Raw genomic sequence first — 25,257 nt, 5'->3', positions numbered from 1 at the left:
TACTTGCATCAACTTTACTGATGAGGCCAGCAAGTATATTCGGGGCGAAACCGTTTTTATAATATTAACATCTTTGATAATTAGAATCCTCTCAATTATAGTATGGTATTGCAGTGCGCATTAGAAAATAATCAACTTGTCATAACTCATACGCGAATCGAAGTTGATTCTAAATTAATAATTGTCAATTAAGTAGACCAGTATAGCTGTCATTCCTATAACACAAAAAATAAAAAAGTCTGGTCGTCAATTAGAGTCACCTTATAAATTATACAAGGCTATAAAAATTAAACAGAATTCTTCTAAAGGATGAATGCAAGCTTGGAATACTAGTAGCATCATCATCATCTTAAGAATTCAGTCAAAATTCTTTAACATCTTTTCAACGGTCTAAGGTAGAATATACTTGCATCAACTTTACTGATGAGCTTAGCAAGTATATTCGGGGCGAAACCGTTTTTATAATATTAACATCTTTGATAATTAGAATCCTCTCAATTATAGTATGGTATTGCAGTGCGCATTAGAAGATAATCAACTTGTAATAACTCATACGCGAATTGAAGTTGATTCTAAATTAATAATTGTCAATTAAGTAGACCAGTATAGCCGTCATTCCTATAACACAAAAAATAGAAAAGTCTGGTCGTAAATTAGAGTCACCTTATAAATTATACAAGGCTATAAAAATTAAACAGAATTCTTCTAAAGGATGAATGCAAGCTTGGAATACTTGTAGCACCATCATCATCTTAAGAATTCACAGTCAACATTCTTTAACATCTTTTCAACGGTCTAAGGTAGAATATACTTGCATCAACTTTACTGATGAGCCCAGCAAGTATATTCGGGGCGAAACCGTTTTTATAATATTAACATCTTTGATAATTAGAATCCTCTCAATTATAGTATGGTATTGCAGTGCGCATTAGAAAATAATCAACTTGTAATAACTCATACGCGAATTGAAGTTGATTCTAAATTAATAATTGTCAATTAAGTAGACCAGTATAGCTGTCATTCCTATAACACAAAAAATAAAAAAGTCTGGTCGTCAATTAGAGTCACCTTATAAATTATACAAGGCTATAAAAATTAAACAGAATTCTTCTAAAGGATGAATGCAAGCTTGGAATACTTGTAGCACCATCATCATCTTAAGAATTCACAGTCAACATTCTTTAACATCTTTTCAACGGTCTAAGGTAGAATATACTTGCATCAACTTTACTGATGAGCCCAGCAAGTATATTCGGGGCGAAACCGTTTTTATAATATTAACATCTTTGATAATTAGAATCCTCTCAATTATAGTATGGTATTGCAGTGCGCATTAGAAAATAATCAACTTGTAATAACTCATACGCGAATTGAAGTTGATTCTAAATTAATAATTGTCAATTAAGTAGACCAGAATAGCCGTCATTCCTATAACACAAAAAATAATAAAGTCTGGTCGTAAATTAGAGTCACCTTATAAATTATACAAGGCTATAAAAATTAAACAGAATTCTTCTAAAGGATGAATGCAAGCTTGGAATACTTGTAGCACCATCATCATCTTAAGAATTCACAGTAAAAATTCTTTAACATCTTTTCAACGGTCTAAGGTAGAATATACTTGCATCAACTTTACTGATGAGGCCAGCAAGTATATTCGGGGCGAAACCGTTTTTATAATATTAACATCTTTGATAATTAGAATCCTCTCAATTATAGTATGGTATTGCAGTGCGCATTAGAAAATAATCAACTTGTAATAACTCATACGCGAATTGAAGTTGATTCTAAATTAATAATTGTCAATTAAGTAGACCAGTATAGCCGTCATTCCTATAACACAAAAAATAAAAAAGTCTGGTCGTCAATTAGAGTCACCTTATAAATTATAAAAGGCTATAAAAATTAAACAGAATTCTTCTAAAGGATGAATGCAAGCTTGGAATACTTGTAGCACCATCATCATCTTAAGATTTCACAGTCAAAATTCTTTAACATCTTTTCAACGGTCTAAGGTAGAATATACTTGCATCAATTTTACTGATGAGCCCAGCAAGTATATTCGGGGCAAAACCGTTTTTATAATATTAACATCTTTGATAATTAGAATCCTCTCAATTATAGTATGGTATTGCAGTGCGCATCAGAAAATAATCCACTTGTAATAACTCATACGCGAATTGAAGTTGATTCTAAATTAATAATTGTCAATTAAGTAGACCAGTATAGCCGTCATTCCTATAACACAAAAAATAAAAAAGTCTGGTCGTAAATTAGAGTCACCTTATAAATTATACAAGTCTATAAAAATTAAACAGAATTCTTCTAAAGGATGAATGCAAGCTTGGAATACTTGTAGCACCATCATCATCTTAAGAATTTACAGTCAAAATTCTTTAACATCTTTTCAACGGTCTAAGGTAGAATATACTTGCATCAATTTTACTGATGAGCCCAGCAAGTATATCCGGGGCGAAACCGTTTTTATAATATAAACATCTTTGATAATTAGAATCCTCTCAATTATAGTATGGTATTGCAGTGCGCATTAGAAAATAATCCACTTGTAATAACTCATACGCGAATTGAAGTTGATTCTAAATTAATAATTGTCAATTAAGTAGACCAGTGTCTCCGTCATTCCTATAACACAAAAAATAAAAAAGTCTGGTCGTAAATTAGAGTCACTTTATAAATTATACAAGGCTATAAAAATTAAACAGAATTCTTCTAAAGGATGAATGCAAGCTTGGAATACTTGTAGCACCATCATCATCTTAAGAATTCACAGTCAAAATTCTTTAACATCTTTTCAACGGTCTAAGGTAGAATATACTTGCATCAATTTCACTGATGAGCCCAGCAAGTATATTCGGGGCAAAACCGTTTTTATAATATTAACATCTTTGATAATTAGAATCCTCTCAATTATAGTATGGTATTGCAGTGCGCATTAGAAAATAATCCACTTGTAATAACTCATACGCGAATTGAAGTTGATTCTAAATTAATAATTGTCAATTAAGTAGACCAGTATAGCCGTCATTCCTATAACACAAAAAATAAAAAAGTCTGGTCGTAAATTAGAGTCACCTTATAAATTATTATTATTATTATTATTATTATTATTATTAGTATTATTAGTATTATTATTATTATTATTATTATTATTATTATTAGTATTATTAGTATTATTATTATTATTATTATTATTATTATTATTATTATTAGTATTATTATTATTATTATTATTATTATTATTATTATTATTATTATTATTATTATTATTATTATTATTATTATTATTATTATTATTATTAGTATTATCATTATTATTATTATTATTAGTATTATTATTATTATTATTTTTAGTATTATTATTATTATTATTATTATTATTATTATTTTTTATTGAATTTATTTAAACGATCAGACTTTTATATTGTTTAAATGAAGGAACAACGGCTTTACTGATCTTCTGAATTGACATCAATTAATTTATTTAGCGGGTAACGTTTCGTTAATGGTAATTAACATCATCAGACCCATATAATATTTTGTTGATGTCAATATTAATAATAATTTAGTTTTTATTTGTATACAAATTTATTTGTATACAAATACAAACTAAATTATTATTAATATTGACATCAACAAAATATTATATGGGTCTGATGATGTTAATTACCATTAACGAAACGTTACCCGCTAAATAAATTAATTGATGTCAATTCAGAAGATCAGTAAAGCCGTTGTTCCTTCATTTAAACAAATACAAACTAAATTATTATTAATATTGACATCAACAAAATATTATATGGGTCTGATGATGTTAATTACCATTAACGAAACGTTACCCGCTAAATAAATTAATTGATGTCAATTCAGAAGATCAGTAAAGCCGTTGTTCCTTCATTTAAACATTATTATTATTATTATTATTAGTATTATTATTATTATCATTATTATTATTATTATTATTATTATTATTATTATTGTTATTATTATTGTTATTATTATTATTATTATTATTATTGTTATTATTATTATTGTTATTATTATTATTGTTATTATTATTATTATTATTATTATTATTATTATTATTATTATTATTATTATCATTATTATTATTATTATTATTATTGATATTATTATTGTTATTATTATTATTATTATTATTATTATTATTATTATTGTTATTATTATTATTATTATTATTATTATTGTTATTATTATTGTTATTATTTCTTTTTTTTTTAGTTAAATGCTCAGGGGGTTATCCCCGGTAGTCCGACTCTACCGAGGGCCTCACCTGAGCGCCAAATCATTACTGCTGCGATGCTTCATCAACAAGATGATCAGCATGCGCAGCAGGCCAAGTTTCGTTGCCTTAGGAGACGGAGGGATCCGAGAATAACAGCCTTTTGCATCCGCGATGCCAAAAACTCAACTTGCGGAGAACAAGTTGGGATTTTAGCCAATGCAGACACAAAAGTCTGTTTCATCCCTCCTAGGACGCCAACAATAAGTACGACAAGCTTGACACGGTAGCCTGGGTAGAGTTTGCCAATTTCAAACAGGAGATCCTGATATATTTCGTGTTTGTGCTCTTCTTTAACCGTGATGTTATACTCAGCAGGTGCTGAGAACTCGATAACATAAATGTCACGAGCGGTTTTATCAAAGAGCACAATATCAGGTTTATTGTGATCGATTTTCCGCGTTGTTGCGAATGGCACGTTCCAATAAATACGGCAACGGTCATTCTCAACAACTTGCGGAATATCTCCTGGCAGATAAGGCAGCACTGGTGTTTTATCGATACCGTGAGTATGTCTTAGGTGGTAGTAAAGTACTCGCAGAGCAGCATTGTGACGCTGGACATATGCATTTCTTGCCAGCACAGGACATGCTGACAACAGATGCATAAGCGTCTCAGGATGTTGCTTACACACCCTACACAAAGTGTCGGGTAGCTGCATCTGGAGCACTTTAGCACGGTATTCAAGAGTATTGATAACACCATCTTGGCAGGCAAAAATATATCCTTCGGTCTCAGACATCAGGCCAGCTGACCTGAGGAAGGAAAACGTCAGCTGCTCGGACAAGCCATGTTCACGCACGTGTTTAAAGAACACGCTGTGCATGGACTTGTCCATATGTGTGCTGAGCAGTTTTTGTTGCTCAGCATTGCTGATGACCCTCTTAAATTCCTCCTTAGGGAGTTCGATAAGAGGGTTTACTCTTCCAAGACCGAGGGATTTTGCCGCGTAGATTGCTGCCTTATATAAAAACGTTCCCTTATGCCTATTCTCATGACTATGAACAATTTGCATAAGGAAGTCGTTTTCATCTGCAGTGAAATTGACAACCTCGTATGTTATACCCAAAACCAAACGATCGTGTAGACACTCCAAGCTCTGTAAACCTCTCCCTCCGATGTGCCGGGAAAGGTATAATCTGGTGATGGAGGATTTAGGGTGCATGCTCCGATTCATATTCATGACTTTGCGTGTCTTGATATCGAGATCTCTGAGTTCTTTTCGGGCCCATTTCAGAACACCGAAAGAGTAGAGGAGTACCGGGACAGCAAGCATGTTTGTTGCAGAGACTTTGTTTTTCCCGGAAAGTTCTGATGACCAGATTTTCCGGAGTCTCCGCACATACTCGCTGCAGAGAGTCGTTTTGATTTTCGAGGCGTCCTGCATAGGACTCCCGTCAATCCCTAGATATTTGTACGACTCTCCGGCGTCAAGATGGTCAATGACGCTCCCATCTACTAACTCGATATCCTCACGCACATCAGAACACTTACCCTTCACCAGATTAACGACCGCGCACTTGTCCAACCCAAAAGCCATGCCAACATCCCGGGTATACTCCCCTACAATATTCAAGGCTGTCTGAAGGTGTTCCTCATCAGAAGCATACACCTTCAGATCATCCATGTAGAGTAAGTGGGTGATCGAATACTTTCGATCATTTGATGGACCCACTGAGTATCCACGGGTGCGGCGTAGCGCAACAGATATTGGCAGCAGTGAGATACAAAACAGCAGAGGGCTCAGAGAATCTCCCTGAAAGACTCCTCGTTTGTACTGTACAGCTTCGGTTACACGTTTGTCGTTGCCACATGAAATGTGGAACCGTGTTCGCCAAAGGTGCATCGTACGCCGAATGCATCCCACTGTATCGCGATTGACCCCAAGGCATTTGAGCAAAAAGAGAATAAGCTCATGAGATGTTGAGTCAAATGCCTTGCGGTAGTCAATCCAGGCCATTGACAGGTTGCGCTGATAGCAGATCGCGTCTTGAATGACACAACGATCCACTAACAGATTCTCTTTGCAACCTGACAGGCCTCTTTTACTGCCACGTTGTTCGTATATCTGCTGCCATACAGGGTCTATCTCCTGCAGAATGCGATTATTCAAGATTTTGGTGAAAATCTTATAAACCGCATTCAAACAGGTGATAGGCCTGTAGTTTTTCGGGTCAGACAAGTCTCCTTTCTTTAGGATGAGCACGGTTCGCCCTTCTACAAGCCAGCATGGAATTGGTTCATTACCTCTGATGAACGCTGTAAAAATCCGGGCCAGATGACTATGGGTAGAAGTTAATTTCTTCCACCAAAATAGGTTAATGCCATCTGGACCCGGAGCAGCCCAGTTCTTACCATTGTTCAGAGCTGAACGAACTTCTTCCACGCTGACTTCGGGGCTCTCTTCATCAGCATTGTCGTTGCGATGTTGTCGACAAAATGCTTCGAAGTCGTTGAGAGCTGGAGTGTCACGATTCACGTTCGGTTGATCACCATACAACTCGGACCAGAAAGCTTCTACTTGCTCGATGGATGGGGAATCGCCAGAAACAGATGTCTTAGGTGTCAGAAAGCGTGAAGGACTTAACCGAAACAAAGAGTTATCGGTAAGCCGCTTCAGCTTTTTCTCTAGTGACTTTTTAGCAGTCACTAGAGCCCGCAACCTGTTAAGGGAACCTTCTTTGATATTAAGAAGATTCTCCTTATTCAGTGTGTGATGCTGATAGCGTAGTCCAGCTGCAATGCGGCGGACTTTGGATGTAAATGCTTTACGTGCATTTACATACTCAATCACACACTGAATGCGGGAGACATGTTTCCGGAGATCATCAATCTTTAGTGACAGCTGCCCAATGCGCCCTCTCATCTTTGCCTCAGGAGAAGAAATATTTCTCCTCGCTGGAGGTAAGAGTGAGGAAGCAGCATCATAGACAGCTTGATTGATGGTGAGCAAAATAGAGTCTTCCTGAATCCGGGCAGATAGTTCTTGGTTTACCGTGTCAAGTAGCTGTTTTGGGTAGTGTATCTTCTTTGAGATACATACTTGTCGCCTTTCAAAATCATTGTCAGCGTCTTCAGAAGAACGGCGTCTCTCTTGATGTAACTGTGCTGGAAAAGACAGACGATGAGATAATCGTCTGTTCATTAACAGTGATCTCCGTGTTCGCCGGAGATGAGAGGCATAGTCTCGGAGATGTTGTTGTGACAGATGGCTGTAGTTAGGATGCATATTGCTCCAGAGAGCATGCATCCTCGCCATGTAGCCTCTCCGCTCGGGTTCACTGTTATTATAGCACATCAAGAGATCGGCTCGTAATTCCTCCGTCCACCTAAATGCAGTCCGTTGTTCGCCAAGGTCGTCATCGTTCGGAATCTCGGTACTCCGCCCAGCTAGTGGGTTGCCCTCATCCGAGAAGGGCAGGTTGTGGGGAGCACTTCCTGGTTCAGTATTGTCTTGAACTCAGTATTACTTTACGTTGGGGAGTTAACCCAACGTAAAGTTTGTTGTGCGATTGGTAGGCCAGCAGATGGGAGGCCAGCCTACATTGCCCACGATGCGCCACGGGGTAAATAAGACCCCCGCTGGCCGCACAACATGCACCGCGGGCGTTGTTATTATTATTATTATTGTTATTATTATTATTATTATTATTATTATTATTATTTACAAATTAATTTTAATCTGACCAAAAATATTTTATTGTAATATAGTTTGACAAAAAGATAAAATATACAAAAACAACGCTTATTACAAAAAAAAAATTATTATAATTTCTTAATATTATGGTAACCATTCCCATAATATTATGGTAACCATTCCCATAATATTATGGTAACTATTACCATATACGCTTAGGAACCGTTACAATGTAGTTATAGGATTGGTTCCTATTTGCTTATGGGAACTATTCCTATGAGTATGGTAATCATTACCATGCTTTTTTCACATGCGATGTGGGAACTGTTACCATAATAATAGAAATTGTTACCATATTTATGGAAACCTTCCCAGAAAGTATGGGTCTATATCCCATAATCCCAAGTAATCATTACCATAACGGTATGGGATGATATTTCATAAACGTACTAGGAACAGTAACTATAATTTTTTCTCCGTGTATACAGCTATAACAAAGAATATTTAGTTATAATTTTGAATTATCTTATGTAATTTGAAAACATCAGTAAATAGCATTTAATAATAAGGGTCAGTGAAATACTTTACATCATTCATTACCTTTCCATTTAGACCTATTTAAATATTAATACTAAGAATTTATGCAGATAAGAAAAAGGACTATTTGGAGATATAATTACTTGGGTCGAAATATTTGGTCTGATTTTAGTCTAACATGCATTTGGACTAATTGGTCTGTATTTGAACTAGTTGATCTGTTTTTGATCTTTTATAAAAATTTTAAGCTGTTTTTGATCTGCTCTTTTAAAAAACAATTGTGATACAGAAGGACAAAATTAGATTAATTCTGGAACTTAGAAAAATTTTAGTTCTGAAATTGTGCAGGGACAAAACTAGATTAAATCGTGGACTTATAATAATTTCATTTATGTCTAGGAAAAATTTATAAAAAGTATTCTAAGATTTAGAATGAATTTTTTTTTTGTTTACTATTTACTTAGTGTCTTTTGTTTAAAAATGTCGGCAGTTAATGATTATTTGAGAGCTATATTTTTTAGTTGTCTTGATAGAATATTAATAATATTCAACGAAAGTAGTAAAATTACCGTTAAAATCTCAACAAAAATTTCTTCAATTCACTGAATAAAGTCGAAAGACAGACATTCAAAACCGTATCAAAATATTCCTCTGTGATATTGTAATACGAAATAGCGACAGCACGTTTTAAATATCAAGAAAATTTAAATAATCCTCTATATCTAGATGCTCCTGAATCACTTTCCATGAACAGTAAGTTTAATTGAACTTTATTCATTCTTGTTATTTTTAATAAATCATGTAGTAATTAATTTTGTCCATAAATGGAAATACTAATTTCTTTTTTTATTAGTTTTTGAATTCAAATTTATTGCTTTTATATAACACTTTTAATGGAGCAAAGAATTGAAAAAAAAATTTGTCACGTAATTTTTTTTTTTAAATTAAGATTACTCAGTGTCGCACAATCTTTGAGTTTCTTAGAATAATTCATTTTTTTAAGGCAAAGTTTTTCACCAATTATCCTATAAATTAAGATTCTCTTTCATTTTGAATATAAACTTATAATAATAAATTTCTGTATTTATAAAAATATCTAACAGATGATGATAAGGAACTGAATGAATTGAAGGTAGAAGCCAGAGGAAAATAATTGATTTTTCTCAGAATGTATGTTCAAAAAAGTCTCAGTTACTAGGATGCACTATCAGAAGAAAAGAAGAAGGATGAAGTTAAATTTTTTTTAAGTAATGTCTATATGTTAATTGAGTCTAATTTATTTATTAAATAAATATTATTTTATATCAATGTGTAAAAAAAATCAAACTTTCATTAATTTTTTGTTTTTATTATTTATCATTATAATTATAAAAAAAAAAATTTTTTATCTTTTTTTGATCGAATATTGATCAAAATCAGACTAAAAATAATTGACAGAAAAAGTCGGATTTTGAACAAAATAAGAATAAAAACAGACTAAAAATGATTGAAAATAAGTCTGAAAATAGTCTAAATAAGGAATAGTAAGGGCAAAACTAGATTGAAATTTACATATTAATAAAATATAAATAAAAAATATATACCGTTTTTTACCCCGAAGGGAGGAAAACGATTATTTCGGGTCATGCCAAAGGCTTGACCTTTCGGAGATTACCTTCCGTAACTTTTGCATATACTTGTCCGAATTATACTTAAATTTTGCCACTAGAGGGGCTTCCAGAGGGCTCTGACCCCCTCCTGTGCCCCCTTTTAGAGGTTGTGACGGCTGGTCGGATCAGCCTGCAGATCCGCTCCGAAGTAGCCGGTAAGGCCTTCCTCAGGTCAAGCCTTTAGCATGACCCGAAATAATCGTTTTCCTCCCTTCGGGGTAGAAAACGGTATATATTTCAGGTCTATGCCTTTGGCTTGACCTTTCGGAGAGATGTTTGGAATCTGCTGGCTTACAACCTATGGCGTACTGTGACCTGAAAACTATACTATTAAGGAAAAGGACACTACCCTACAAAAAATTAGAGTTTAATTTTAAAACACGGAAAACTCAAATTTATTTACTAAGCTTTAAATTAGACAGCTTATAAATTTACTCTACGATAAATAAATATTTATTATTAGATAATAATACAAATAGAATTAATTTTGGTGCTTACTTATCTTTCAAATTGGTTTAAATGATGAAAATAATATATTTTTAGAACTAGCTTCTGGTTTTCTTACAAACTTACAATAAAATTTGAAAAAATTTTCAGGGCCACTCCAGTTTCCCCGTTTTAATATTTCATCTAAATCCACGTTCTTCTCGTAGTTATAGGAAGCCACCGCCGATCGTAATGACCCAGGGCTTGCCTTAATCTTTGCTGCGGCGAAAATGATTTTTAACCAACCAGCAATGATTGCCTTCGATGCCGCTTTTACTTTACCCCTGGTAGTAATAAAGAGGTTCATTAGGCCAGGAATTGCTTTTCTTCTGCTTGCTGATATTTTTATCAGCTGCTTAATCCAGTACACGATATTAAATTCAGCCTGGTCTGATTCCGTCAGCTTCCACCCTGATTGTCGGTGATTTGGAGTGTCCGTTTTAGATCCAAAGCTCGGCCAGAAGGTTACCGAATCATCTTCCATGACAATTCTGTCTTGATCAGTTGACAGCAGTGTAAGGTCATGAACTCTCCTACCCGATGCTAGCAGCAATAAAACGGCTGTGTGCCTTGAAACTTGAAAAATACTCTTCTCATCAGGAGGATTATTCTTTAACCAGCTGATCATGGATTTCAATATTCCAAATTTCTTTCCGTGGTGTCAACGATTTGGCCTCACTAGTGCCAATTGCCTTTAGTATCGATTTCACCAGGGGGTGAGAGCATAACTTTCCCTCCGGATTTACGAACATGTTGATAACTGATTTTCTAACCAGGATAGTCCTGTATGCCAGCTTCTTTACTCTAAACAGGTAACCAAAGTAGGTTGCCAGATTCTGTGGTGATGGATCTCTCGGAGAAACTCCGTTATCTTTACTCCAATCCAACCACTGTTTCCATGCTGCTGCGTAAGTCTTCCAGGTTGACCCTCTCCAAGCCGAAGATAAAAGGGTAATGTCCTGCTTCTCTAAGCCCGAAATCAGTTCACTCCACCCCGTACTCTCCAAACCTCCAAGCAGAGGTCCTTGGCATTCTGCGGAGGCCGCCCTGTTGCCATGTCCACCAACTGGTTCTCCAGGTTCCATTGCTGGAGTGGAGCTGCAGTACTCCTGCTCTTGAGGTCTCCCCTCCAAAAAGTTTTCTCCCATCTGGGTGCTACCACCAAGAAGATCCCTTTTGCTGAATTCAGGTGCTGTAATACCTTGGGAATCAGTGGCGGCGGAGGGAATACCCATCCCAAATCCACTATCCATGGTCTGTTGAAGGCGTTGATGAAGCATGCTTTCCGGTCGTTGACCTCCATTGTCACATATTTTGGCACTACTTTGGATCTGCTTGTTGCGAAAAGGTCCAGCTGGGGAGTTCCCCATTTCTCGAAGACTAGCTTGGTCAGGCTGCTTGTCAGATGCCAATCCGTCAAGGGTAATCCCCTGGATAATCTGTCCGCAAGACAGTTGTATTGGCCCGGAAGATAAAATGGAACAAGACGGATCTGAAACTGCCGAGCTGTTAATAACAGCCTCTTGGACAAGGTGTGAAGGATTTGGGAACGGGTCCCCCCCTGTTTCCGAATGTAAGCCACTACCGTCTTGTTGTCCGTCTGCAATAACACTGATCTGTTTTTCAATTGCTCCTTGAACTTCTCGATTGCAATTAAAACCGTGAACAGTTCCTTCCGGTTCACGTGCCAACTCTGCTGCTCCAATTTCCAAACTCCTGCCTCCGTTTTGTTGTCCAGGTGGAAACCCCAGCCCGTATCGGATGCATCTGTCGTCAAGAAGATGTCCGGGTCGTTCTCGAAAATTGGGTTGGAGTTGTTGATGTTCTTTTGCCACCATGCGCAGTCCTCCAGAGCTCCTGGTGTTATGATCTTGTTCTTCCTTGGCTTCTCCTCCGGTAACTTCTTGTAGGCCTTCTGTAACTCGCGTGAGAAAAGACGACCCAATGGAGTGACCAGTGCTGCAAAATTCAGCTGACCCAACAAGCAAGCCGCCATTTTCCAATTCCACCTCCTCGATGACTTTATCTGGTCTAAGGTCTTGAGAATGCGATATTTTTTGTTGCTTGGCAATTCCATAGTATTCAAGCTCGTGTTCCACTTTATTCCCAAGAACTCCAACTCTCTCGTTGGTTCTGTTACCGACTTTTCCAAGTTCAACATCCAACCCAGACTTTGAAGGTATTGAATTGCTGTTTTGATCTGTTCTCTCAGGATGTCTTTGCATTGATTGGCGAACAGAAAATCGTCTAAGTATACCAGGACTCTCATCCCCATTTGGCGAAAGAGGCTTGCCAACCAGTTGCTTACTCGTGCAAAATCCCTTGGTGCACTCGCCAATCCGAAAGGCAGGCAGGTGAAGCTGTAAATTATGCCTTTGTACGACAGGCTCAAATATCTCCGGTGGCTCTTTTTTACTGGGATGTGAAAGTATGCCCGAGAAACATCCACCTTGACCAAAAAATCGCCTCTCTGAAGGAATTTCGGAACCTTGGACTGATTTGCTAAGCGAAATTTCTTTGGATGTAGAAATTTGTTTAGCCTTTGCAGGTTGAAAATTTGTCGATAGTTTCCATCTGGTTTTTGGATCAAAAACATCGGAGAGAGAAAACCTGTCGAATGTGTAGACACTTCCAGGATTCCCATTTCCAATAATTCCTTTATTTCCCCTGACATCTGGCGAGATATTTTTGTACCGAATCGCCTGATATTTTGCGTTGAGAAAGGGACTGACATTGGTTTTTGGGTAAACGGGATGGCATAACCTTGAATAATCTTCATGACATGGTTTGGAGCATCTAGTTCTTGCCATTGGGGGGTAAAGAATCGAAGTTGGCCCGCCTGAAACCTGCAGTCATGCCCGGGGTGACTTACGATCTCTTTTACCGTAGTCACGTTTCTTATGCTCTCTCCTTGATTCTTTCGGGCCCTGTTTACGAGAGGAAACACTAGCTTCTGGCTGTGGTTTGGGCTTCTTGAAGGCTGAACTCCCAGATCCAACCGATTTTCGAAAGGATCTATTTTTCGAACCATAGAAAGGAGGTTTCTCTGTAACTGGCTTTCTACTTTGAGAGAAAACCTTGCTCAATCCACCTCGCTGGTCTAAAAATTTTGAAAGCTGTTCCTCGTCGAATAAGTGGGTTTCTGATGGTGGAATCTCCGCCAACTTCACCGCGTGATAGTGCTCACTGGGTTTAAAGACTTTTCGGCGCATCTCGATTACTTCTGCTCTTCTCGCGCACGTAAACTGAAGCAGGTCATCTGAAGTTTCCTTTAACCGAGAATCTCCTAAGAATGCCCCTCTTATGTCATTGTAAGCTTCTGGGTGTTTAGCTGCTATGGATTTCATTCCTTCCATCAAAAATTGTCGCTGTTTTAGCAAACCGTGAGTTAGGGTTCCCGTCAGTTCATCCATACGCTCCAAAAGCGTGTGATAGTAGGACTGAGAAACGAGACCATCCAGCTGGGTGTTGATCTTCAGCGCATCGAATACCGGAGATGCTTGCAGCTTCTTTTGAACTACCTTGTACCTGATCCGATTCCAGCTTGCCGACCCAAGCTTTTGGCAGGCAATTCCCTGAGCTTTAATTTCAGGTGTTGGTGGAGGAATCAATGGTTCCTTTTCCTTAACCTGCGGATCAAACGACAAGGCCTCGAGATCGTTCATCGGCTGTACTGACGAGTTATTTGGCTGACTTGTCGGCCAGTTTGTAGAAGGATCTTCTATCGCCGGAGGGGTCCAAGCCGATGAAGCAATCGAGAGAGAATCGTCTTCACTAGCTGGCTCTGAGCTGCTTTCAAGCTCTTCCCCCTCTTCACTTGATTCTTCCTCCCCCTTTTCTTTTCCCCTCTGCTCAATCTTCTGGATCTTTTCTAATACGATCTCGAACATATGGTTCATCTGATCCTGTAGTGCTGCCAACTTCGATCTCTTTACCGCCGAATGGTCGTCGGTATTCTCATTTGACCTTTTTTGGCCCTGACGATTTTCTAATTGTGAGTCTTCTGCTTGTTGTCTCAATTTTCCTGCGGCCTGCATGCGCGAAATGCAGAAAGATTTTACTGGCTCAATTGCGTGCAAGAAGATCTCTGCTTGTCCTAACGAGCCTTTTAGCTTGTTTACCAGGGCCGGGGGGCTCATGATCAGAGCTCTACAAAACGACCAATTCAACATAGAGACCTTGAGATCTCTATATTGTTTTTCTGGTAAGTCTACTGCCCCCGGATTGAAAGCTTGCGCTAGCCCAACCGTTGGCAAGGCAAACCGCAACTTATTTAAAATTTGGGGATCGACCTCTTGTTCGTTGCCGAACAGACTTTCCTTGGACAAATCCAAGGTTTTCCAATTTTGCCAACCTACTGGCAAGGATTCCTGGGCCAGCAACTTTATCCTATCCAGGACTCTGTCTCCCTCAACTGTTTCCGCTGCTATTTCCAGCAACTCTTCCATCGTTGTCCATTGTGGTTCTCCAGTCATCTAAAAAATATAAGAGTATCATTAGAAGATACTCTTGATCCAGATATTGATATTACGCTCGAGATAGTCTGTCTGCGAGCTTATTTCATGCATTATTTTGTTGTATTTATACTCGCGCCTGTGAGGGCGAAGATAGCCAGCTAGCCTGCCAAAACGTTTATGCTGTGCATAAAGTTGCCTCGAGCCGTTGTGACCCGCAGCTAGAGTCTCGTCTCAGCTGAGCCTCGGCTGCAGCTACGGCTGCGGGTGCGGCTGACTCTCGGCTAAGGAAGGAGCCCGGCAGGCTGCCTTCCTTCGGCTGCGAACTCAGCGAGCCTTCACGGCTGCGCCTCATGAGACTTTACGGCTGCGCCTCAAGAGCCTTTACGGCTGCTGCTGCGGCTGATGAGCCGAAACAAATACTGCTCGATGAAAAAGTCTTTCTAGCGTTTTCTGAAACACAAAATATTAGTGTCGAAGATTTCCTTACCTTTTCCTTATGTATATTTCCACAAATCACATTAAATTACGAACGCTACACAACGTTAACGGACTCATATACACTACTCGGTAAACGAAAGCGTACTAAGGAGCGGATCTGCAGGCTGATCCGACCAGCCGTCACAACCTCTAAAAGGGGGCACAGGAGGGGGTCAGAGCCCTCTGGAAGCCCCTCTAGTGGCAAAATTTAAGTATAATTCGGACAAGTATATGCAAAAGTTACGGAAGGTAATCTCCGTAAGGTCAAGCCAAAGGCATAGACCTGAAATAAAATTTAATAATAATAACTTAGAATTTTTAGTTGATTAAAAACAGATCAAATTTTTCGACCCGGGTATACCCGTATGTCTGCTGCTTACTCGAGGAAAAAGTACATTGTATTAAATATTTAAACCATTAAATATTGGATACGTTGTTTATATGATATTATCTATTGACGAAAATATATGTATACTTTTACAAAGCACCCTAATAAATAACTTAAGTACTATATCTGTCTGGCGTCTATAGTGAACAATTGGTAACTAAGTTAGGATTAAAACGTTTATGATAATCCACTCCGTGAAAGAATGATTTCACAATACTTTGTACAAACGAATAAGCTGATAAAATTCCATAAGTATTTGTTGAATTTCAAAAAATTTTAGAGACGGTATTTATTGTTGAAAAAATTTGTTAGATTGAAAAAAAAAGTCGATCGAATATTCTGAGTACTTATCGTATGTGTTATAAGGGATGATGCATTTAATGCTTCATCTAAATGTTGCTACTTACTGCGCTGACCACTCACGTCACGTGAAGTCACCCCTATTGAAAAAGTTCAAAAAAAATATGTCAAAATATAAAAAGTCTATATTTTAAGTATGAAAAAAAAATATGTTTCTAATAGCGAACTTTTGGCCGATTTTTGTACTTATATGTTTTAAATATATTCACAATCTATCTTAGAATATATTCAACTTATATGTATGAAAATATAAAAAAAATATATTTAATAATGTATGTTAAAAATTATAACAAAGATATCAGTATATGATGAAAAGAAAAAAAAAATGTAATATATATATTTTTACATTTTTATTCTCCTGATTGAAAAAAATGACTTTATTCAAGCTAGGTGTATATTTATATTTAAGTCCGCATTCAACTTATTTTAAATTATTTCGAATTGTGTCGAATCATTTCATATCATTTTTTTTTTTTAATCAGGAATATTTTTTTTTATGTATCCCAAGATATATTTTGAATATATTTATGTTTTTTAATACAGAGGGAATTTGTGAATAACATCAAATCTATAAATCGAGACTTTATCTTAGACTTAACCATAAAAAAAAAATTTTTTCTGTTAAATTTTGAAAGTGGTCTCTCGTGCCGTGGATGAGCCATCTTGCACCGGTCTTCCCTACTATTTATTTCTATGCGTACACATATGTAGGTGAATGATTCCGCGACTAGTTTGCCGGGAATGAGTTGTAACTAAATTAAAAATAAAAATGAACAAAAATTTCTAAGTATAAAAATTTGCTGGTTGCAAACTGATTTATTTTGTCCGAGAGCCAAGCTGCTGCTCGGTGAAGATTCTAGTTACAAACTGATAATATTAAAACTTACAAAAATTGCTTAGAGTTAAAAATTTACAAAATGCTTAAGGCCCAAGTGAGTGGGAGTAAGAAAAATGAGAAAGCGGGAAAGCGGGAGTTGTGATTAGAGGCTACGGACTAGGGTGTAGCTGGAAAAGTGGAAAAAGGGCTGACCCAGCGTGGGAACGTGGTAAGAGGAAGGGGCACGATGAGACTGGTTAAGAAGGACGTGGGACCATGTATCTGGACTGATTTTATTGCAGGGATTAAAAAAAAAAATGTTCAAAATATAAAATAGAGTGGTTGTAAAGAAGGAGATTGGAAAATTTTACAAATTTAAAAATTTTAACTTAATCCCTAAACAATGAAGCTACTCCGAGTTTTACATTTAAACAGTAAATATTAGGACAAACAAAATAAAAATAAAATTTATAACTTAAGCTTGAACAGATGTCTTTTAGTACAATATAAAAAAAAAAAAGGAAAGTTTAAAAATATAATATTCCGTCTTTAAAAATAACTTGAAGAAAAAATATTTAAAAAATGATAAAATAGTTAAATAAAATAATTATGCAAAATAAATTTTATAATTAAAATCTACTTTCGCGACGGAACAGTAGGCCCGCCTTGAACCCATCTAGGTTCAAAGAAATGTAAGTGAAGTCGCAGCTAGTTGACGGGTAATGGACATAATCTCTTCACGCAGCGTTTATACTCTCCGGAAGCCGTCTTCAGAGTGGCTACACGCACCACTCCATCTGCTCCTGGATGAACCGATATGACACGGCCTAGTGCCCACTTTAGAGGTGGAAGATTGTCCTCAGAGATGAGAACCAGTGAACCAACTTGAATATTGTCAGGATTCTTGCTGTCAGAAACTCTGGTGATCAATTGATGAAGGTACTCCTTATACCATCGCTTCCAAAAGTGCTGCTTTAATTGCTGAGCGTGTTGCCAAGCTGATAGACGATTGGAGTTGGTATCCGTGAAATCTACCTGTGGGAAACTGGTCAGTGGTCCACCAATGAGGAAGTGGCCAGGAGTCAAGGGTAGAAGGTCATTGGGATCAGAGGATAAAGGTGAAATTGGACGAGAATTTAATATTGCCTCTATTTCTGTTATATAAGTTTCTAACTGTTCAAAAGTTAATAATGTATCACCGACTGTGCGTATCAAATGATTCTTAAATGATTTTACTGCAGCCTCCCAGAGCCCTCCAAAGTGAGGTGCCCTGGGAGGGATAAAGTGCCAATTTATGTTTTGTTCAGCAGCATATTGCTGAATCGACTTCTTATGAGCTGGGGAATTAATTAAAGTGTATAGCTCTTGAAGCTCGCGACTAGCACCCACGAAGTTGCTGCCGTTGTCAGAATAAATATCGGAAGACAATCCGCGTCTTGAAAAAAAGCGTTTCAGGCTGGCTAGAAAGGCTTCAGTAGTAAGATCAGAGACTAATTCAAGGTGTACAGCCTTCGTGGACATACAGACGTAAACGGCTACATAAACCTTTAATTTTTGGCGATTGCGAAATCGCCGTTCTTTAATAAATAGTGGACCACAATAATCGACTCCCACGCGATGAAAAGGTCGAGCTTGCTCGACACGATAAGACGGAAGATCACCCATGATATGACTGGCAGGTCGCGGTTTGACTCGAAAGCAGGTGGCGCATTGGTGTATAATCTTCCGCGTGGTGTTGCGGCTGTCTAAGGGCCAGTATTTTTGGCGTACGGAGTATAAGGTCGTTTGAGCACCAGCATGATGTAGTCGTTCATGCTCGTCCCGGATGATTAAACGAGTAATATGATGTGCAGGTAGTAAAATAGGGTGGCGCTGACTTGGAGGTAGTTCAGCATGAGATAGTCTACCTCCTACACGAAGGAGACCCCTTTCATCAAGGAACGGACTCAATGGTATTAATCGGCTGTTCTCCCGGACCATATGATGAGTCTTTAGATGATCAATGTCTGCAGCGAGAGCAGATCTTTGTACGATTTTGAGAATTATAATTAAAGCAGAATCCAACTCGGACTGCTGTAACTGATTTAGTGCTCTTTGAGGCTCTCTACTCTTCAAATTATTTATGAAGCGTAGCAAATATGCAAACAAACGTGTGATCTTACGGAGAGAACTATATTTCTCGGTCAGATCGTGACCCCGAACTTCCAATTTGAAGCATGCAGACGATAATGGTGGGGACGGTTTGAGGTCTGGCAAGTTCGTGGCTGATAATATCGTCTGGGGCCATTCCACTTGATTACGCCTTAACCAAGATGGACCCTGTTGCCACAAGTGACCTTGTATGAAGTCAGCAGGAAGTTGACCACGAGATACAAGATCCGCAGGATTGTCCTGCGACACCACATGCCGCCAATGACATGATTCAGTCAGTCGCTGAATTTCTGCGACTCGATTTGAAACAAAAGTTTTTAAAAGGTGTGGACTGGTATTTATCCAGTGAAGCGCAATAGTAGAGTCAGACCAAAGAAAACAATCGTTGATGTTTATCATCAAGAGCTTGCCGGACTGTTTGGTAAAGCCTGGCAAGCAGAAGAGCTCCGCAAAGCTCCAAACGTGGCAACCAGATAGAGCTGACTGGTGCTACACGAGACTTAGAGCAGATTAGTTGCGTGTACACATTCCTATCTGAAGAAATTGAACGAAGATACAAGCAAGCCCCGTAGGCCTTTTCGCTGGCATCGCAGTAACCATGTAGCTGAATATTATTAGCGCCAGCTATGGTAATACATCTGTTGAATCGCACCGATTCAATTAATAGAAGTTGCTCTATATAAGTGACCCATAAGGTGTGCACATCAAGAGGAACGGATTCGTCCCAATCAATACCAGCCTTCCATAGCAATTGTATGATAAGTTTAGAATATAAAATTACAGGTCCAAGTAATCCAAGAGGATCGAATAATTGAGCTATTTTAGATAAAATAGATCGCTTAGTAATTGCTTTGGTTTTGGTTGTATTTACACTGTAAAATATGCTATCTTCCCTAGCATTCCAATGTATACCTAGAATTTTAATGCCAGCATCTGGATCTAACGACATATTGGTGACATTTGGATGCTGGTCGCAATTATTGATGAGAGTGGGATCATTTGATGCCCATTTTCTCAGATAGAAGCCGCCTTTACGAGTCAATTTGTCAAGCTCATCTCGTATAGCCAGGGCTTTATCATGCGTGTCTGCGCCGGTGAGGACATCATCAACGTAGAAATCACGTTTTAAGGCTATAGCCGCAAGAGGGTAGGACTGACCTTCGTCATCAGCGAGTTGCTGTAGCGTTCGAATGGCCAGATAAGAAGCAGAGGCAGTGCCATATGTAACAGTGTTCAATGTATATGTTAATATGGGCCCTGCGGGGCTATCACGAAACAATATCTTTTGAAATTGCGCATCTTCCGGATGCACCAAAACTTGCCGATACATTTTCTCAATATCGGCAGTGAGCACAAATAAATGAGACCGATGGCGAACGAGGATAGTAAAGAGATCCTCTTGCAGTTTAGCACCGACCATCAAAGTCTCATTAAGTGAGATTCCAGTGGACGTTTTAGAAGAACCGTCGAACACGACACGAGTTTTAGTCGTAACGCTGTCTTGTTTTATAACAGCATGGTGAGGAAGATAGAACCCGATGGAGTTCTCGTTTGAGTTATCTACAAGAGACATGTGTTTCAAATCCAAGTACTCCCGGAGAAAAGCGACGTAATCATTGCAAATCGAGCTGTCTTTGATCAGACGTTTTTCCAGCGATTGAAAGCGCCTCAACGCTGTGGAATATGAGTCACCGAGCCGATCTTTATTATTATTAAACGGTAAGCGAACGATATATCGCCCTGTCGAGTCCCGTTTAGTATGACGTTGGTAATGCTCCTCACACAGCATTTCTTCTTGTGATAAGTGTTTCGTCGCTGGAAGCTCTTCCATTTGCCAGAATCTAGTGAGATTGAACTCTGAAGCCTGATTATTCAGAGCAAGGTGGCAAGATAGATGAGGTTTTTTAAATGACTGAGATAATTTTCCAGCAACTACCCAACCTAGTTGGGTTTTTTGAAGAATAGCGTCAGGATGACTTTGGAGTTTAATTTGCCCAACGCTGAGAAGCTTATAAAAGAGATTGACGCCTATGAGTGCATCGACCTCAGATGGTTTGTAAAATTCTGGATCAGCTAGTACCAGATTTTTGGGAATTTCAAGATTGGTTGGATCAATAGGAGCAGAAAGCATTAATTTACTGATTTGAGGTATTATGAGAAACTCAATATTTTGTTGAAATTTATTTACCCGAGACTTGAGTGTGGCTCTAGCTGCATACTTTACATTTGTACTTAAATCGTCAATTCCGCTGATCGCCACGTTGACGGTTATTCGGTCCAACTTCAAGAATTTAGCTGTGGACTCAGTGATGAAATTAGCTTGAGAACCAGCATCCAAAAAGACCCGGCAGGATTTTACCTTACCCTGCGGGTTTTCGATATCGACAATGGCGGTTGCCAATAATGCTTCGGAAAAAACAGCAGCATGCAAGCTAACTTGAGCGCTAGATGCTGAAGAAGGGGTCTCAGTTGCCTTCCCTTCTGTTGAGGAACCGTTGGACTTGTCAAAGTGCAGCAATGTATGATGCTTTTGACTACACTTTTGACATTTATTAAATGTGCATTGAGTCACGTGATGATTATTGCGCAGGCAATTTATGCACCATCGATTCTTTTTTGCCGTATCGTAACGGGCAAATGGGCTTAGCTCCTTGAATTTATTGCAAGAGCCAACGTAATGGTCATTACTAGAGCAGTGAAGACAACGGCGTTGAAATACCGCTGCTGAAAAGGATTGTTTGGATTGTGAATTTGACCGAGTATTATATTTTTGCTTGTCATTTTCAGGTTTCGAACTCTGCAATTGAGAACGCTTGCTCTCGAATTGGGCCCGTTTCACCAAAAATGTTAACAATTGCTCAGTAGTAGGCTTACGAGTGCTACTACTACATTCCTCCCATCGCTCGCGAAGAAAATTATTTAATTTATTGCGAAGCAGAACAACCAAGAATGAGTCTTAAAATAACTTGATACTATTTTATAAAAGGTTGAAAATAATGGCTGTGCAATTACAATCAAAATAAATTATGATCCCGAAAATAACTGAACGACTTTTCAATTAATCCGGCTCGAAGGACCATGAATGATTCCGCGACTAGTTTGCCGGAAATGAGTTGTAACTGAATTAAAAATAAAAATGAACAAAAATTTCTAAGTATAAAAATTTGCTGGTTGCAAACTGATTTATTTTGTCCGAGAGCCAAGCTGCTGCTCGGTGAAGATTCTAGTTACAAACTGATAATTTTAAAACTTACAAAAATTGCTTAGAGTTAAAAATTTACAAAATGCTTAAGGCCCAAGTGAGTGGGAGTAAGAAAAATGAGAAAGCGGGAAAGCGGGAGTTGTGATTGGAGGCTACGGACGTAGGGTGTAGCTGGAAAAGTGGAAAAAGGGCTGACCCAGCGTGGGAACGTGGTAAGAGGAAGGGGCACGATGAGACTGGTCAAGAAGGACGTGGGACCATGTGTCTGGACTGATTTTATTGCAGGGATTAAAAAAAAAATGTTCAAAATATGAAATAGAGTGGTTGTAAAGAAGGAGATTGGGAAATTTTACAAATTTAAAAATTTTAACTTAATCCCTAAACAATGAAGCTACTCCGAGTACTACATTTAAACAGTAAATATTAGGACAAACAAAATAAAAATAGATTATAACTTAAGCTTGAACAGATGTCTTTTAGTACAATATATAATAAAAAAAAAAAGGAAAGTTTAAAAATAAAATATTCCGTCTTTAAAAATAACTTGAAGAAAAAATATTTAAAAAATGATAAAATAGTTAAATAAAATAATTATGCAAAATAAATTTTATGATTAAAATCTACTTTCGCGACGGAACAGTAGGCCCGCATCAAAAAACTTTATGCAAAAAAATATGATTTAAAATATATGGATGTTATAATGTGATATGTTGAATAATATATAAAATAGTATTTATAGTTTTGCCGCATTAATATATGATAATATATAGAAAAAAAATATATATTGTTGCAATATATTAATTATATATTTATCAATATAACTTTTTTTGTGTATGTTTAACATATGGAGCACTCCACGTCAAATCAATCACTTTTAAACCCGGCCACTTTAGATTTGGCTCAACATTTTTACTCTTTTTCTACCTCATCAAAAACGTTTCTCATAATTTTTTGAAATTTTTTTACTGAATCAATAAAGAAACAAAAAATTTTCAGATTTGTGAAAAAAATCAAAAATTTTTCGACTTACCATTTTTAATTTTTGATTTTTTTTTTTATATAAAACTTTGGCATTTTCTGCAAATGCTCAAGTTTTTTCAGAGTGATTTTTTTTTTTTTGATTTTTTTTTTTTTTTTCCAAAAAATACAAAAAAATTATTCAGAACGTTCTTCTATTTTTTGACTTGATTTAAAAAAAAAAAATTCAAATTATTTCGACGACTACTATCCAAAATTATTGCTTTCATTTTTTTTTTTTTTTTGAAATTTAGAAGTTATCTGAGCACTTTCAAAAATTGCCAGAATGGTGTTATAAGAAATAATGCTAGTTTTCAAATTTTTTTTTTATTTGGAAAAAAAAAATCTACTTCGAAAAAATATTACTTTAAAATAATTTGAGGATTTGCAGTAAATGTCAAAGTTTTACATAACAAAAAAAAATCAGAAATGGTAAATATTGAAAAATTTTTGATTTTTTCCGAAAATCTAAGAAAAAATACAAAGAAGATAGGTTACAATAATTTTTTCGTTTTTTTTTTTTCGAAATGTAAATTTGAAAATAAAAATAGTGAGAAAAAAGATCCCAATCAGTCAAATTTTGAAGAAATTATAGCTATTTAAAATAAAAAAAGCAATTTTTATCAAAAATTTATAATTTTTTTATTGGTTCAGTGAAGAAATTTCAAAAAATTATAAGAAACGTTTTTGATGGGGTAAAAAGACCAGAATTTTTTAGAATCCAATAAAAACTTATGGAATTCCATCAACGCATTTGTTGTACAGAATATTCTAAAATCATTCTTTCACAAAATGGATATTCATAAACGTTCTAATCCTGACTTAGTTACCAATTGTTCACTATAGACGCCAGACAGAGATAGTACTTAAGTTATCTATCAGGGTAATTTGTATAAGTATAGATGTGTTTTGGTCAAAGGTGATATATAAATAATGTACCCAATATTAAATGGTTTCAAAATGTCATTACCTCTAATGTTCTATACCCGTACCTAAATAAAATGTACTTTTTCATAGAGAAAGCAGCAGACATACACAGGTATAATTATGTCGCCGGATAATCCCGTTTATTATCTGCACAAATTCTTAGGATTAATATTTAAATAGGTCTAAATGAGAAGGTAATGAAAGGTGTGAAGTATCCATTGATCCTTATTACAGAGAGCTAACTACTGATGTTTAGCTGCAAATGTCCCGTTAGAACCAAAATCCCCTCCCCGAAGTATTGCAGTCTACTTAAACATCGGTCCTTAAAATTTTAACATCATTCAGTTTCAAACTCGAACCAAGTTGTTTCTGAATATAACCAAAATCTCAAACTCCAAGTTTTTGTTATCGTAACGATCATTCAAGTTCATATAAAATCATCATGGGTGACGTCAAGTGTATATCTTCAAGTCCACAATCTGCTTCCAAACGGTCCGCCGATATATTTGATATTGAGCATGATGCTCAATACAAAAAAATCAAAATCGACGAATCCAGTGAAGTGACTCCGTCCAACACGTTTTTGCCGACATGTGAAATCGACGGCAATCTCACTTTTCGTCCAGTGAACATTGAACGGGTTAAAACGACCATTACCGTCAACATAAAGACGAAAATGGTGCCCAGGAAGAAGGTGGTCCCGGTGCCTGAACCAGTCGTGGAGAAGGAGGTGGAACTGATCAAGGTTCCTAAGCGTGTGAAGCCAAATCTTCAGCGGACTACATTGTGGGTGATGCCGCCAGTTTCAAAAAGCCACGAGAAGTCTGGGCT

At 37.1% G+C, this 25,257-nt stretch overlaps 2 protein-coding genes across 2 annotated transcripts; both read right to left on the bottom strand.

Moving 5' to 3' along the window:
* Window positions 1-17,837: 17,837 nt before the first annotated feature.
* LOC128668418 (uncharacterized) lies at window positions 17,838-18,794 on the bottom strand. Its single transcript, XM_053741359.1, has one exon. The coding sequence runs from the start codon at window positions 18,792-18,794 to the stop codon at window positions 17,838-17,840; it is 957 nt and encodes a 318-aa protein (XP_053597334.1).
* Window positions 18,795-19,644: 850 nt separating this feature from the next.
* Window positions 19,645-21,411, bottom strand: LOC128668417 (uncharacterized). Its single transcript, XM_053741358.1, has one exon. It carries the CDS (start codon window positions 21,409-21,411, stop codon window positions 19,645-19,647), a length of 1,767 nt encoding a protein of 588 aa, XP_053597333.1.
* Window positions 21,412-25,257: the final 3,846 nt, after the last annotated feature.

Source organism: Microplitis demolitor, chromosome 8 (genome assembly GCF_026212275.2).
Source record: "Microplitis demolitor isolate Queensland-Clemson2020A chromosome 8, iyMicDemo2.1a, whole genome shotgun sequence".
Lineage (NCBI taxonomy): Eukaryota > Metazoa > Arthropoda > Insecta > Hymenoptera > Braconidae > Microplitis > Microplitis demolitor.
The sequence above is the reverse complement of the archived record's forward strand: the minus strand, read 5'-3'. Positions and strand labels throughout refer to the sequence as shown.